This window comes from Physeter macrocephalus, chromosome 21, assembly GCF_002837175.3.
Source record: "Physeter macrocephalus isolate SW-GA chromosome 21, ASM283717v5, whole genome shotgun sequence".
Taxonomy (NCBI): Eukaryota; Metazoa; Chordata; class Mammalia; order Artiodactyla; family Physeteridae; genus Physeter; species Physeter macrocephalus.
In genome coordinates this window covers 119,065,052-119,081,572 of record NC_041234.1, presented here as the reverse complement: position 1 = coordinate 119,081,572, position 16,521 = coordinate 119,065,052, and the positions used below count along the sequence as shown (strand labels likewise).

The window sequence follows — 16,521 nt, the reverse complement described above, 5'->3', positions numbered from 1 at the left end:
TGGATGAACAAAATGTGGTCTATCCATGCAATGGAATATTATGCAGCCTTAGCAATGAAGAAAATTCTGACACCTTTTACAGCACGATGAACTTTGAGGACATTATGCTAAGTGAAGTCAGCCAGTCACAAAAGGACCGAGGCTGTATGATTCCACTTATATAACACATCTAGAACAGTCAAATTCATAGAGACAAACGGTAGGATGGTGATTTGCCGGGGCTGGAGGGAGGGAGACTGAGGAGTTGTTACTTAATGGGGACAGAATTTCGGTTTCACAGTTTGAAGAGTTCTGCAGATTGGTTGCCCAACAATGTAAATGTACTTAACACTACCAAACCGTGCATTTTAAAAATCCTTAAGATAGTAAATTGTATGTGTGCTGAACCACAGTTAGTAGAGAGATAGAGAGAGCACTGGTGTGCACAAAGGCATCTGAGTCTGCCCACTAATTAGCACTTGTCCTTGGGGTTCGTGATCATCTGGTGGTACCCACTCAAGCATCTGAGCCTTCAGGAGATCCTCCCCCAATCCGCAGACATAGCCGGTGTTCCTGTAAAGACATGGCTTCTGGCAAATGGAAACATAGGAGTTTTGGTGTGTTCACTTATTGCCCCAGTGAATAAACATTCTCCAAATTCCTCCTCTGTGCCAGGCATGTCTCCAAGGCTACAGACAGAGCAGTGAAGGAGACTGCCTTGGCCCTGCCCTCAAAGAGCCCACAGTCTGGAAACTGGATCCATCGAAATGGACCACCCAGTGTGATAAAGAGCCAGGGCAGAGACGCGCGCGGGCAGCCTAGAGAGGGGGTGATTGACCGCCTAGTGTGGGAGCCGGTTCTGTCAAGGGAGCCTTCTCCAACAAGTTGTTATACCTGAGCTGAGTCCAGTAGGGCTTAGGCAGGCAGCAGAAAACAGCAGAGGGGATTCCAGGCGGAGAGAGTCCTGGGTAAGGGGAAAAGAGAAATACGGGGGAAAGAGAGGGGTTGAGGTAGGAAGGGAGAGAATGTTAGCAGCTAGCTAACCACAAAATTGCCCCACTCCCCGCTCTGGTCTAGAGAAGACCTCAGGGGTCGCAGTCCTGGTTGCCAGACAGGCAGACAGACCAAGAGAGCAGGACTTGGAGTGGGCACCTCCTACCTGCCCCCCTCCACACTTTTGTCTGCCTTGGAAGACAGACACTGAGACCAGTGCTAAGTGTCTGCCGCCAGTGCTTGAACTACATACTCATGCAGGGAAATGGAGATATTCAGAACACATATTAGAAAAGAACCAAGTGAACTGTATATAAAATAGATAACCAACAATAACCTGCTGTACAGCACAAGGAACTCTACTCAATACTCTGTAATGGCCTATATGGGAAAAGAATCTAAAAAAGAGTGCATATAGGTATATGTATGTGTATAACTGACACCTGAAACTAACACAACATCGTAAATCAACTATATTCCAATAAAAATTTAAAAAGAAATTTTTTAAAAAAAGAAAAGAACAAAGTGGGAGGTGACTAGGTACAAAGGAGCCCAGAGACGTGCTGCTGCTCTCCTCTTCCTTCCTTAAACTTGGACAGGCTGAAGCTTCTGGAAGCCGAGCCAAACACAGTCTGCACTCTGCACAAGATTGGCTGTTAGCTGGACTTGGAGAAGGGCTTCTGGATGATTGAGTCAAAAACCTGCTGACAGAGAGGCATCTGGGAGAAATCAAGGGGACATGGGGGTAATGCATATATATGTGGGGACCTACACAGCTCTCTTCTAGCCCCTGGGGCCAAGGCCAAGGCTGGAGAGGCCGTTGGGCCCAAGCCATTATGGCTTCTCAGCAGCGGCTGGCTTGGGGCTAGTCACTCCATCTGACAGGTGGTCGTCCTCATTGTTCTGCTTCATCTTGGTTTCCAAAACCATGATGCGCTGCTTGAGCTTCTGCTGGGCCCCTGTGTGCTCAGCCAGCAGGCAGGCAAAGCGAGTGTACCAGGTCTCCATGTTGGTTTCCAGCTGTTCTAGCTTCTCCTGCACGTCCACCTCGATGCTGGCTGCCACCTCATTCTCATCCAGCAATCCCTCCTTCATCAGGATCTCCCGGCCTCTCTCCTCCAAGACCCTCTTGGCGTCAGGGTACTCCGTCACAGCTTCCATAAGATCATCCCTGGACAAGCAGAAGAGATCTGAGTAGCCATTTTGCTGCCTTTAATGTTAAGGATACTGATCTCTCCAAAGCAACTCCCAGCCGAGAGCAGGGCATACTGAGTGACGCCATCATCAGCCACCACTGCCAATTTTCCTTCCTTGATTATGTACATCTCCTTCCCAATATCCCCCTTGCGGCAGATGTAACCCCCAGGACTGAAGGCCTGAGGACGGAGCTTTAATACCAGCTCCACCAGCAGGCCAGCCTCACAGTCGTGAAAGATGCGCGCTTTCTTGAGCGTGGACAGGTGGACGTTGATGGCTATCTCAGCCCTCAGCTTGGCTGGCAGTTTCTTGAGAACTTCCTGCTCATCCACACTCTTCTTATTGGTCCAGAGGTAGTCAAACCACCTAATGACCTTGGCTTCCATCTCCTTGCTGACCTTTCGGAACTGCATATAGTGTTTGACGGCATCGATCTTGGCCTGGAACTCAGCCCGGGTGGCGTTCATGTTGGAGACCATGGAGCCCACGTTTCCCACGATGGTGGCAAAGATGAGGACACCAATCAGGAAATCAAAGATGACAAGTAGGTACTCCTCATCTTTTACAGGGGGTGGTGTCTCCCCAATGGTGGTGAGGGTCAGTGTAGACCAGTAAAGGCAATAGATGTATTCCCTAGACAGGTAGCCATACTCAGGGTCAGTGATGTTGGGGTAAACCCGGGTGTCGACCCCAAAACCAATGGACTTGGAGATGGCGTAGTAGATGCAGGCATTCCAGTGGGACAACCACATCCACACCCTGCAGTTCAAGCTGCCACATCCAACTTCTCGGTATCTCTGACCAGCAGCCCCTGCTCCAGGAAACCTGGTCGAGACACAGCCAACGTATCACCTCTGCCTTCAGGCCTGTCCCTCCTGGTAGACTAATGTTCAGCAAGGAACAAAGTGATCACTCAACTCTCTCTCCCAAGGAGGGGTACAGGAAACTCACAGAGCATGGCTGGCCGTAAGTACCCTAAGAGATCACCCCCAAATCACCACCAACCTGTGGCCCAGACAAACATTTGAGGCTAACGCCATGCCAAGAGGGCTTCCCGAGAATTTGGATCCAAGCCTTTGGTCTTACGGGCCACGGTCCTGCCTGCACATCCCAGTTATCCACTTACCTGTGCGCAATCGGATGAAGAGGTCCGCGACGTAGACCACATCTGAGAAGTAGTCCAGCGCCAGCCACACTACGTAGTCATCTTTCTGTAGGTCACTGAAGTCCCCAGACTGACTGCCCACCGTGAGCAGGGCTTGGGATGGCCACCAGAGGCACTGATGAACCACAGTCAGTCCGCTGCCAAGAAGACACGTATTCACAAGCAAGTACGACTCCAACCCTTATTATTACGTAGACATCACTACTGACGATTACGTGTCTGTCTCACCCACTGGACTGTGAGCTCCAAGAAGACAGAGACCGCCTCTTAGTCATTACTGCATATGCCCCGTATCTTAGCCCAGAGCACATCTTAGCCCAGGATTCAAGCGCTCAACAAGAGGGAGTTGAATGAAAAATGAATTGTTGGAGGAATGCACACGACACACAGCTGAATAACTTCCACGCTCGGCTCTTCAACACACACCTATTGAGAACCCAACGCAGAGTACTGGCCAACCCAGATGAGAGGGAGAGCAGTAGCTGGGCTTGGACTCGAAGCAGTGGGAGTGAAGAGAGGCTGGAGGCGGCAGGAGAGTTTTAGGAGGAATTGACGAGACTTGGTGACTGGATGGGTAGGGGCCTCGGGAGAGGGCAGAAGAAGGGACAGAGCCCTGGATGATGACTCAGTGAGCATACAAGTCAACGGAGGATCACTGAGCTCTGACTACTTGTTTACACTTAGAATAAAACCCAGCCCCCTCCCCTGGCGCACAAAGCCTGTCTGACGCCTCACCTGCGGTCCTCCAGCCACACTAGGCCATCCTGAAACAGGGGCTTGGCACCTTGTTGTTCCCTCCACCCAGAATGTTCCCTCCACTACCCTCAAGCATCTAAATAGCCGACTTCCTCCCGTCACTCAGGTCTCGGCCAAGGTACCACCTCCTCAGAGAGGTCCACCCTGAGTGCTGCCCTTTCTCTAGCAGCCCCCCCCCCGCCTCTGGTCCTCGGACTCATCTCGGGCGCGCAGAGACCGCGTGTGTCTTTTTCAGCACATTATCCCCAGCCCTGAGCACTGAGCCTTAGCACCCAGTAGGTGGTCAGTCAAATGCTTGCTGAATGAATGACTGAGGTAGGGGATGGGGGGGGGCAACACTATCAGGAAAAGCTACATGTGGGGGATGACTTCGGAACTGAGACCGCAAGAAGAATCTCCATAGGTTGAAAATGGGGAAAGGGAATTTTCTCTTGAGGAAACAGCATGTTCTGATCCAAGAGTAGTGAGTGCTGGGGCTGGGGTATGTCCAGGAGGTGGAGCTAGAGAGAAGGGCCAGGTCCAGAGGGCCTTGAAGGCCACGCTGAGCGCTTGAACTTCATCCTGCGGGCAATGAGGGACCACTGAACGGTTTGTGAGGAAGGCCTAACATCATCAATTCCCAGTTTCTATCAGCCATGCCAGCTGCACGTGTGGAAGGTGCGGTAGAGAGGGCAAGAGTGTCTGTCAGGAACGGCTGCAGGGCTGCTGTGCTTGTCCCAGGGAGAGAGGGGGCGGCCTCACCTGAGGACATAGGAAGAGATTACAGACACCAGGGAAAGGATAGACATGAAGCTTTTGGCAGCATATTAAATCGGGTTGGGGTAGAAGGAGCCGGGGGTTAATAGGGCTGGGTTGGGGTGAGAGCTCTGTGTCCACACCTGGGACTGGGTTGCTTTGGCCACACCCTCCCAGACCACCCCCTGCTCACCTGGCCACCAGTAGGCACCAGTTGTAGAGGACAGGCATGGCAATGACAAATAGCCAGCGGTAGTACCAGTCCCCAGCTGGGTCCAAGACAAATAATGGTTCACATTTCTTCCTGAGGAGACAGAGGCCAGGCCTGGGAACTGGCTGCCCAGTGTGGCCCCAGCCCAGCTCCCAGTAGCCAGGGACCCTGAAAAGGCAACAGCTAAGGGTATATGTGGGGTGAGGGACGGGTTGTCTTAGGGCCTCATTTTTCAGGAAGCCACGACCTGGCACTGTGCATCTGAGTAGAGCTTGGTGGGCGAAGAGACCCCACGCGGGCCCACTGGCTCTTCTGTCCTCTGGAGGTCTCTCGCCCAGAGGGCGCATGAGGGGTAGTGCGTTCACTGAGGCGGGCTTCGGGCCCTGGGGAGGGACGTCCACGGCACGGTAATGAGGGCTCAGGGCCGGCTCCCACATCCCTCCGGGGAAGCGAGAGGAACTCCAAGCAAGCGAGCGTCAGGTGCTTCCTGTCCCCGCCCCCGCCCCCGCTCCCTGTTTAGTCCCGGCCTCCGGCTCCCAAATCACTTTCCCAGATGCTTTGTCCTGCCTTGGCAGGAGCTCTTTTCCCCTACTGGCCAGACATCCACAGTCGCCTACTCGTTCCTCAAAGAACAGACCCTCCAGCTCTGCCTTCTCTGGCCTCCCCGCTTGTTCTGTCTTTTGCTCAGTTGTTTCTGGGCCTTCTCGGGCCAGGCAGCCCCCAGCATGGCCTCTTCAAGCACCCACCTCTGTGCTCACACGGGCACCGGGACTGGCATCCCCTCCGCAGCGTTCCCTATTTGCGCCCTCCTCTGCATTTACTGGCCGCTAGAACCAGGCTGCGGCCGGCGCACCGCCGGCTGAGCCCTCTCCCTGCCCACATTCAGGTGGTGCAGCAAGAGGACACCCGGCAAGAGGCAGCTAAGGTGAGGAAAGCCAGCAGGGGCTCCCGTGGCAGGTGGGCATAGGCCCTGGTCAGCCCCTGGCCGTGGTGTGAGAAACCCCACCACACCCTCCGATCGCATGCTTGGGAGCCCTTCCAGCCCCACAGGCCGGACAGCTGTACTTGGTGCCCTTGCCCTCGCTGTCCTTGTCGCCTTTGCCGTCTCCTTGCTGTGTCGTCACGGTCTGGAGCTCAGGCCCACAGAAACGCTCAAGGAACGAGTCAGGTCTGGGCTCCCTCCTCGCGGGAACTCTTGTTGGGCCACTCTCTGATGACCCCCACCAGGCAGGCAATCCTAGAGAGGAGAGAAGAGAACCGCGCTGTGGGGAGAGGACCTGCGCCGAGGACAGGGGGATGGGGCTCGGGTGTGACTCCCAACACAGCAGCCCGAGGGGTCAGGGGCTAGTCTGGGAAGACTTCCTGTAGGAGGTGCCGTCTCTGTCGATTGTGAAGAACAGACAGGGGGGTCTCTGGGGCAAGATGGAGATGATGCTGAGGGAGGACAGGTCAGGGGGGAGGTTGCCTCAAGCTTCCTGATTTCCCCATGGGGCCTACAACTCTGGGCTGGAGACCTGGGAGCCCTCTACCCATACCCCTCCGCTGGGAAGCATCTCTCCTCCCAGCACTGCCACAGGCAAGTCTGAAGAGAGACCCGCACTGCCACTCCGAGCCTGCTCACGGGAGCCTCCTCCCGAGAAAAAGTTGAGCTAGGACAGCGCTGACAGGGCTTCCCAGAGGTCTTGATAGAGAGGCCCCGTGGGACCGAGAGGACCCCGTGGTCTGACAGGCCCCATGGGATGGAGGGGTAGCAGCAGGGCAGTGGTGAAACCCACCTGCGGAAGCCGCCCCTCCTCTGCAGGGGGGCGTCCATCTCTGCCAGCCTCTGTAGTTCTGAGGAGGTGTCATCGTTGGCCGCAGACTGTGGCCTGCGGAGGAAGGAGCAGGGGTGACCAAGGCTTCGTTTGTTTGTTTTCTGGGCACGTGCCTTGTCTCCTATTAGCACTTTCCCTCCTGGGAGATGCCTTGAAACCCCGTCGTCCTTTTAGAGGCTGTCCTTGAGCCAAAGATTATTTACCCTGTGACAATGAGGCACAGCTGGGAGAAAGTCGCAGCCTCAAGGCCACCTGTGCAGCGATCCAGCCTCTGCAGACTCACCTGTTGCTGGCCCTGTGGTCACCTTCGCCATTGACCTTGATGGCAGGAGGTGCGTGATGCTTGTGGTTACTGGCTGAGGAGCTCTTCACTCCATTGGCTTTTTCTGTCATCCTCCATGTACGACCAGGACCCTCACCTGCCAGGGAGAGGCCCAAGAGGAAGGAAGGTCACAGAACACCCCGGCCCCCATATAAGGCAGGAGGGCCTCGGGCGAGCACTGAGAACAGAGCCGGGGCCCACTTGGCAAACCCCAGCTCCCCTGGGTATTGTTGTGGCAGTGCAGGGCGAGGGCATCTGCATGGCCAACGTGGCAGGCTCTTCCACCCCCATAGGTAATTTCAAAGGCAAACAGTGCTAAACTGCATGATGCGTCTCTTTGTCTTTTACCTCAGTGAACTTTTTGACATATGATCCAACAAAGCAAAAACAAAACAAAACAAGAAACTGTTTAAGCCATCTTCTGTTGTCTGGCACAGGCTTAAGCTGCCGAGCACCTCCAAACTAGCCACCGCCCCCACATTCCTGCCCTGCGGGAGGAGATGTATCTCCTTGGCCCAAAGAAGCTGCCACCCGCCCCCACCCCCAGCTCTCTGGTTCTCCTCAGGTGGGAGTCCTATCTCTCACTGACTTTTTCACCAGGGGCAGTGACTCTGGGGGTCCTTCTTTCCTGCTCTGATCACATTCTCTCCGGCACCTCCAAGCTGAGAAACAAGCGGTAGCCCGGTGGATGGGGCAAAGAGTGAGGAGGAGAGAAGGGAGAGCTCCCATGGGCTCTGTAGGCAGTGGTCCAAATCAGGACTCTCTCCTTTGGGCTACGGGGAGCCTTGAAAGGGCTCAGCGGGAGCATGACAAGGACAGCATTATATTCGAGAAAGATCCTTCTGACTGCTATAGGTGGAGACGGTGCCGCTGAAGCCCGAGACAAGGAGTGGTGAGGCCACGCAGGAAGAATCCTGGAGAACCCCAACATTTAAGAATTGAGCAGAGGAGGAGTTATCCACAAAATGGACTGAGAAGAAGTCATCCTGAGAGGGAAAATTCCAGAAGAGAGACAGGAGGTGGTGTTCCACCGTGTGTTTTGCACGGGGTCAGGGAGGATAGGATGGCTCTTCCCTGCTGAGGCATGCCCCCACCAGATTGGGTCAGAAATGATGAGCACACCCCGCGGATTACCTACTGCTGGAGCTCATCGTCCCAAACCGCGCCCCCCCGCAAGCTTGTTCCAGCTTCCGAAGCCATCACCATGGTGATGGCAGGCACATCACGCTCTGCCGTGAGTGGTAATAACAAGCAGCCTCAGAGCCACTCGCCTGCTGCTCTCTGCGGGACTGTGACACCAGGATGCTAACGAGGGAACCCGAGGGAGAGGAACCTGGATCCCTGAGTCCCTGCTTGGACCCTAGAGGTGGCTGACCATGGAGACAGAAAGTTCCAGGCAATGCAAACAAAGCTGGGGTCTCTTGCGCTGATCAGGTTCCAGTGCTGGCCTCCTGGAAGCCTGAAGATGAAGAGGGGCTGGAACTCAGGCCCAGGGCGGAACACATTCGGGCACACTGTTCAGGGGATGAACGGCAGGAGTAGAAGACGGGCAGTGAAGGTCAAGTTCACTGCAGGGGTGGAGGGGACACTGGTGTGGGAGGGTGGACCCGGAGTACAGAGTGAGCAGAGGAGTCCAAGGCCACCCAGGGAGGCTGCAAACACCAGGCCGAGGACTTGGGACGGCCTCTTGCTGATAGAGAGCCAGCGTTGGCCCTGCCTGCCACCAGCTCTGGGGGCACATGACCACATTTATGCCCTCTCTAAGTTTCTGGCAGGAACAGGCTCTTCCCTCTGTCTGGCTGCCCCGCCTGCTCCGCCACCCACATGCCCCTTCATGAGAAATGCCCCCTCAGAACTCTCACCAGGGAACAAGGGCAGGCAGCTATCCCCAGCCCGCAGGCAGCTAGGCCAGTGCTTCCCATCCGCGCGTTTGCTCTGGAAGCTCCATCCAGTCCCAGACTTCGGTTACCATTATGTCTCCACCCAGGCGTCTCTTCCCAGCTGCCCACCCATATCTCCAGCTGCCTGCTGGACGTCTGCTTCTTTGAGGTGCCTCAAACCCAACCTACCTAAAACTGACCTTGACATTTTTCACCTACAAATCAGCTTCTCCTCCAATTTCCCGACTCAGAAAGGGACCTGTCCTCTACGCACTCACGCAAGCCCAAAACCTTCAATCATCCCCTCCAAGCAGCCTCCGTTCTCAGTTGATTATCCCCCCTACAAAGTGTCAAAAGTCTTTCCATTCACTGCCCTCGGTCCCCAAGTCCCCGGCCTGGTCTCGAGCTTTCAGAGTCGCTCTCCAGGCCTGCTGCAGCAGACTCTGACCAGCCCAGCCCTCACCGGGGTCTGGACTGGAGGGGAGACGTGGACACCACCTGGGTTGCTGAGCATCACCCCTCACCCCACCATAGCATGAGAGCAAGGCTGAGGGCAGAGTCCTGAGGAGACGACGGAGTCTCAGGGAGGGAGGAGCCTGTAGGGCCACATCAGGAGAGCAGGGCTGCCGGCAGAGCCTGACCCTTCTTCCCCCTGAGATGAGAGCTGGAGCGGCCCTGCATCGAACACTCGGGGCCTCGCTGGTGACCTCATCAAGAGCGGCCTCAAGGAGTGCTGGTAGAGAGGGCTGTTTGTAGGGTTTCAGACTCCTTTTACACAAGGGAGATAGTAAAGCAAGTGGAAAGGTTCTTGAGGAGGGATGGTGAAAATATCTGTGCTTGTGACCAACCCCAGTTAGGGCTGGAGCTCATGAAAGATGGATAGCATGGGTGGGTCCAGGTACCAGAGGAGGTGAGAGGGGACTTATGAAGAATGCAGAGAGGAGGGTTCCCTGACGAACAGGCCAGGAGGGGAAGGAGGTGATAGGCAGACGTGTTAGAGGGGGGGGCAGGGCAACCGCGAGAGACAGATCAAGGAGCTCACTCATGCCGACCCCCAGCATTCTCAGCAAGATGGGAGGGGGTTTCGTCTTCAGAGGCATCAGGCAGTGGTAGATGCGGACCTTGCAGGAGGCCAGAAAGTCTGCAATAGCCGCTGCAGAAATGCACTGGAGAAACCAAGCAAGTGTGAGGGCAGGGCTAGGCTGCGTGAGGAAGACAGCAGATGTGTAGTTGGCAAAGAGAAGAGAGATGGGCAGGGCACCCAGATAGGAGGGAAGCTTACAAACCGAGGGTAAGGCACCATAATTCTGTAAAAAGCCCAACATCAATCGTAGTGCACTTCTGGGCCTCCCTTCTCATCATCCACCAGTTGAACAGCCAGCCCAAGAGTTTTATAGAAACACCAGCCTGGTCCAGGGAGCCTCTTGGACCCTGGTTAAAAGCATTCTCATGATGATTCCTTCAGAGTTGTCAAGGCCAGGAAGAGAAGAAGCAAAAGCCGGAAATACTACCTTCCAGTCTGTGGCTCATTCAAATCGCACTGCTGCCCAGTGCTCTTTTAGTCATTCATCTATTCCATGTGGATGGTCAAGGCACCTGGTGTGCACCAGGTCTCCGCAAGGTGCTGGGCTGAGAAAGATGACTCTGGCAGAGTCTCTGACCTCAGTGTTGCTCCCCAAATAAAAGAGGAAACCAGGAACACCATTCGTCCTCAGAGTCGATTCTCTGTCCACATCTGTTCTACTTCTCAGCAGCATCTGACACAAACCCTAACCCTAACCCTTAACCCTAACCCTAACCCGTACCCTAACCCGTACCCTAACTCTAACCCGTACCCTAACCCGTACCCTAGCGAGTACCCTAACTCGTACCCTAACCCTAACCCATACCCTAAGCCTTACCCTAACGATAACCTGTACCCTCACCCGTACACTCACCCGTACACGTATCCATACCCTAACCCTGACCCTAACCCTAACCCGTGCCCTAACCCTAACCCTAACCCTAACCCTGACCCTGAACCCTAACCCGTACCCTAACCCTAACCCATACCCTAACCCGTACCCGTACCCTAACCCGTACCCTAAGCCTTACCCTAACGATAATCTGTACCCTCACCCATACACTCACCCGTACACGTATCCGTACCCCAATCTTGACCCTTACCCTAACCCGTGCCCTAACCCTAACCCTAACCCTAACCCTGACCCTGAACCCTAACCCGTACCCTAACCCTAACCCATACCCTAACCCGTACCCGTACCCTAACCCGTACCCTAAGCCTTACCCTAACGATAATCTGTACCCTCACCCATACACTCACCCGTACACGTATCCGTACCCCAATCTTGACCCTAACCCTAACCCGTGCCCTAACCCTAACCCTGACCCTGAACCCTAACCCGTACCCTAACCCGTACCCTAACCCTTCTTGAAATAATGGGTTCGTGCTCCTGCCTCAGTGGCCACTTCTTATTAGTGTCCTCTGAAGAAACCTCCTCCTCTTTCCTGATTCTGAACCTTGGAGGGTCCTGAACTCAGTGACCGAGCAGATTCCTTATCTTTTCTCTCTTCGTCACTTCTTCATCCAGTCTTCTGGCTTTAAACACATCTGTATACTGATACTCCAGTTTGTCTCCCTGACGTTACCACTTGGATGTCGAATCTCAGGCTGAATATGTCGAAAACCAAGTACTGGATCTTCCCCTCAAAACCTTATCCTCCACTAGTCGTCAGCAGCCCAAGAAAGGCGATGCTGTTCTCCCAGTTAGTCAAGTCAGAAGCCAGCAAGGACCTACCGCATAGCACAGGGAACTCTACTCAGTACTCTCTGGTGACCTATATGGGAAAAGAATCTGAAAAAGAGTGAATGTATGTATATGTAAACCTGAATCACTTTGCTGGACACCCGAAATTAACACAACATGGTACATCAACGATAATCCAATAAGATTAAAAAAAAAAAAAACCACCTTAGAGTCATCCTTAACTCCCGCCTTTCTTTCACACTGCCACACATTGCAAATCATGTGCTAGTAGCAATTCTGGCCATTGCGGTAGAAAAAGTCCTGGGCAGCAGGCAGAGAACCGTGAGAAGGGGAGGGTTGTGCACGTCGTGGGTGGCAGGGAGGTGGGCAGGCAGGCGGACCTAGACAAGGACAGCCAAGAGGAAGCCAGAAGGGGGTGGGGGCGGGGATGTAGGGGGCGACTTCTCGTTCATCGAGCAGCTACCACTGCTGCTAACACTTGACCTAAGTTAACTCATTGAATTCTCGCAAAAATCTGGCAAGGCTGACGCTATGACTATCCCCATTTTACAGATTCACACCTAAACAATCTGGCTCCAAAGAGCACATTCAACCACAGGGCCAGCCTGGAAGGCGAACGGAGCCAGGGACTTGGGCATGAGTACGACGAGGAGAACCAGGTGAGCACTGCAGAGGGCACAGCAGGGCTGACCGTGAGTGTGGGGCCGAAGCTGCAGTGACCCCTTGTGCCCCAGGCCTGGAGGGACGGTTGGAAGGGGCTCAGCTGTGGAGAAGGAGACTCGCAGGAGCTGAGGATAGGCAGCCCCAAGCTGCAGGTGGAGTGAGGGCCTGGCACTCACCGGGCAGGCGTGGCTCCTTGGTGCCACTTCGCCTCTGGCTGTCATCAGCCACCTTGAGGTCAGGCTCGAGGCTAGCACCTCCATGAAAGAGATGCTTGACCACTATTTTTTGAATGAATGAAGTCTCCAGTGGGACGTACGGGAAACAGGACCCTGCCCAGGAGGTCTGGCAGACCAGCGTGCTTCGTCACTCCTTTGACAAGGGGCTGGAGCCTCTAGTGTGGACGCCACTGCGTCAGAAACTTTCCACGGTTGGGCTGCTTTTGCCACCAGAGGCTTTATTTCTGACATCGGCCACAGCCGGCCCACACCCCAGGGGAGGCTCCTCCTAGGACAGACGGCAAGCTAGAGACAGCGGCCCATCCCCCAGCCCCTGCTGTCCTCACTGAGAAGCCACTCCTGGACTCAACATGTCCCAAACTGACATGACCCTCTGACGCCAGCCCCGGCTCCTATCTCCCCAGTGCCTTATCTTGAGAAAGGCACATCTCTCCCCACCTGCGCTCAATCCAGGAACCTAGGTAGGAGTAATCCTTGGCACCCCCTCCCCATTCTCAAATCCTGTTGGTTCTCTACTCCGGTACATTCTTCTCTGTCTATCCTGACTGCTGCTGCCCTCGGCCTGGCCCCAGCCCGTCCTCTCCTCTACCTTCCACACCACCGGGGTGAGTTCAGTCGGTCCACGCCTGGATCTATCTGTCACTCCTGCTCCTAAAACCCGTGGACAGATGCCCTCACCCTAGAAATAAACTTCAGCAGGACAGGGACTTGTATGTTTCATTTTCTCGTTACTCTCCGGAGCCTAGCCCCACGGCAAGCACGTACATATTTTAGATGTGTGAATGAATGAATGAATTCCCTAAACTTGCTCTGCACCTTCCCAAATCCACACCTGGTTTCATGTTCACTTTTCCATTCTTCATCTGTATCATCGACTTATCGTGTCTTCACAATGATTTATTTGCTTATTTTCTGTCCCCCACAAGATGATTACATCTACGTGAGCAGGGACCCGGGGTGCCTTGTTCCCTGCTGGGCCCCAGGACTAAGGATAGTGTCAGGTACTCGTTGAATGGATTGCAAGTTCATCTATATAATATAATATTTGCAGCTTCCTCTCCAGTGGGAGCATCTCATGTTGGAGCCTGGTGGGGGGTGGACAGGGCTAGTCCTGGCAGCTCTGAGGCCACCATGGCACCCAAGCGCCCACCAGGTGCACACCCTGTCAGTCACAGTTGGGACTCAACTCCAAGCACAGGTGCCCAGTCCAAGCACCCAGTGACCCTCCCTCTGGAGAAGGCAGCCCGCACCCTGGAAGCCTCCATTTGACAAGTGGTACTAAGGGCTCTGCCCATACTCCGCCAACAGCAGGGCCCAGACCCTGGCGGGAGATATACAACACTGGCTGCCTCCTCTTGGCCGCAGTCTGACACGGATGGAGCTGCTACTTGCTGGCCTGGGCTCCAGCTGAGATGCGTGGCAAGCCTATCCCTGCCCCAGGCCTGCTGGCTGGCTTCGGAATCTTCCCTCAGCCGGGGGCTGTAATGGCTTCACTGCAGATGCATTTGTCAAAATGGCAAAAAAATAGATAAAATAAAATTCAAAAAAATCAAAAAAAACCCGACAAAGCCTGAGAGGCGTGCAGCAGGCACTCTCCTTTGAGGCGGTCCTGAGGAGGCCAGGCTGCAGCTCGAAGGGCTGAAAGCAAAGGCTACAATCCCAGCAGGGTTTACGGGAGAAGCACCATATATATAACCCCACTTCTACATCCGACACTCCTCACATGCAGGGAGCCAAGGAGCGCCAAGTGGCACGGTCCCCGTGCTCTGAGGCTCGGATGCCCAGAAATGTCCTGGACCAGGCAGGCAGTGGGGGCGGATGCAGGCGGTGAGGCCCACAGACTCCTCCCTCTCTCCCGCCCCACCCCTCCTGGCCAGGCAGGCTCTTGGCCCCTCCGTTGTCACCTAGGAGGGTGGCAGGGAGGGTGGCTGGAAAAGGCTTGGAGCAAAGGCTCAGGTGCCTTGAGGCAAGCCTAGCGTCACACTTAGTGCCTCTGTGCTCCTAAAGACCCCAAGAAGGCATTCATGCACTTTGACAAGGGACAGAGTCTCCCCACACGGCCACTTTCGCTCGGCTCCCTGGCAGACCAGGCACACGGAGGCCCATGTCAAGCCCAGCTCTAGGACCTACACACGCTCACGGGCTCTAACCCCGACCCTATGGAGGCCACCGGCCCTCCCTCACCAGTCAGACGGCTTCAGACGCAAAGGTGTCTTGGCCACAGTCATCTGCTGGTCCGTCCGAGAAGCTTCCGATCACAGATGAGGGGACTTATCAGCACCTGCGGCCAGCAGAGACCTCCCAGTGCTCCTGTCCCCAGGCCAGTGGGGTCCCCGAACCCCCAAGCAGCTCACAGCCTCTCAGCTCTCAGTCAAAGAGCTGCCCACCCTGCCCGAGGCCAGCAGTGGCCCAGAGGAGCTCATGCCCACAGCTGAGGCAAAGTGGAGAGGCAAGTCCCAGGGCGGCACTTGCCCACCGGAGACGTTGCACTGCCCGCTGGCGGGACGCCTGACCTTCTCACTGTGGGCCCTGCACACCCCAGGCTGCCAGCAGGTGAGGGTTGGATGCCAGGCCGCCTGGCTGTGGAAGCTGCTTGTCTGCCCAGACCCAAGAGCCAGCCCCTCCCAAGCTCCCCGAGGAGGCCTCCCTTACATAGAGCACGTATTGCTCAGGGCTTTGTGTCTGGAGACCCGGAGTCACCTGATCACCGCCCCCAGGCACCTGCCTCCTGGCCCTGTTCACAGCCCCAGCCTACCTCCCTGGCCAGAGGGCAAGCCACGGGGGAAACCTGGGAGAGACAAGACGTACCTGAGGTGGGGCAGGCTTGGGGGGAGTCCACTCCTTCCCCTCCAGGGTTCCCTGGACTTGGCCTCCAAGAGGGGCCAGGGTCGGGGAAGGGAAAGGGGGCAAGACCCAGCCCTCCCTTCAGGAGGCAATCAGGCCGTGGAGCCCTGCGGAGGAGCCAGCAAGGAGCAGGCAGGCCAGGGCTCCACCTCTGCTCACTTAGCCCGGGAGGCGTTTCTCCGGGCGCCTCCACACTGTTTGTTTGCACCGCAGCTGAAGGGCCCCCGAGGGTGAACCTTGGTTTCACAACATATTTTCAAGCAGACTTTTCCTGCAAACATGTCTGTGCTCCCTCGCACACACGCACTCCCCCGTCCCGCAGGGTAGACCTTGGCCAGCCCCGCAGAAGTCTTCCCTTCCTCCGAGCACTCCTGCATGGCCGGCTTGGAGAAGAAGAAAGGAGCAGCTTCAGGAGGGGCTCCCGAGGGCGGGGGCGGGACGGGTGCCCTGCAAAGAGGCAGCCCGGCCTTCCCCGGGTCCTCAGGGGATTCCTGGGGCTCCAGGGCGCATTTGGCGGGGTCCTCCCTGGGCCTCTTGGCTCTCCTGACTAGAAGCACTTGTGTCCGGGCACTGCCTTCCCCCCATTCTGCAGGGGTCTTCCTCTGGCACCCCAGTACCCTCTCTTCTCTGGGACCAGAGAGGGAATCCTCCAACTGTTTCTTCACCAAATGTTCTTGCTTCTGATCTCAGCAGAGCCCGAGCTCCAGCAGCCATGTGCGCGGGATGGCACGGGGCTGACAGGACACCCACACCCTGCTCTCAGAAGTACCACAGGCCCCGGAGGCTCGGGAACTCCCTCATTGTGTGGAGCCCACTGAGGGCCAGAGAGGGGCGGGGCAGGGGCCCCAAGTCTCTCTCTCTCTCTCCTCTCTCTCTCCCTCTCTCCCTCTCTCTCTCTCTCTCTCTCTCCTCTCTCTCTGTCTCTCCCTCTCTCTCCCTCTCTCTCTCTCTCTCCTCT

General features: G+C 55.8%; 2 protein-coding genes across 2 annotated transcripts; both read right to left on the bottom strand.

The window, feature by feature from the left end:
• Positions 1-1,421: 1,421 nt before the first annotated feature.
• Positions 1,422-2,921, bottom strand: LOC114484669 (cyclic nucleotide-gated olfactory channel-like). Its single transcript, XM_028482346.2, is given in 2 exon segments — positions 1,422-2,174; positions 2,177-2,921. Coding segments are annotated over 2 exon segments (1,113 nt in total). The 3' UTR covers positions 1,422-1,806.
• Positions 2,922-5,681: 2,760 nt separating this feature from the next.
• Positions 5,682-14,993, bottom strand: LOC102980279 (cyclic nucleotide-gated olfactory channel). Its single transcript, XM_028482582.1, is given in 5 exon segments — positions 5,682-6,214; positions 6,216-6,273; positions 6,812-6,904; positions 7,134-7,269; positions 14,904-14,993. Coding segments are annotated over 4 exon segments (465 nt in total). The 5' UTR covers positions 7,244-7,269; positions 14,904-14,993; the 3' UTR covers positions 5,682-6,010.
• Positions 14,994-16,521: the final 1,528 nt, after the last annotated feature.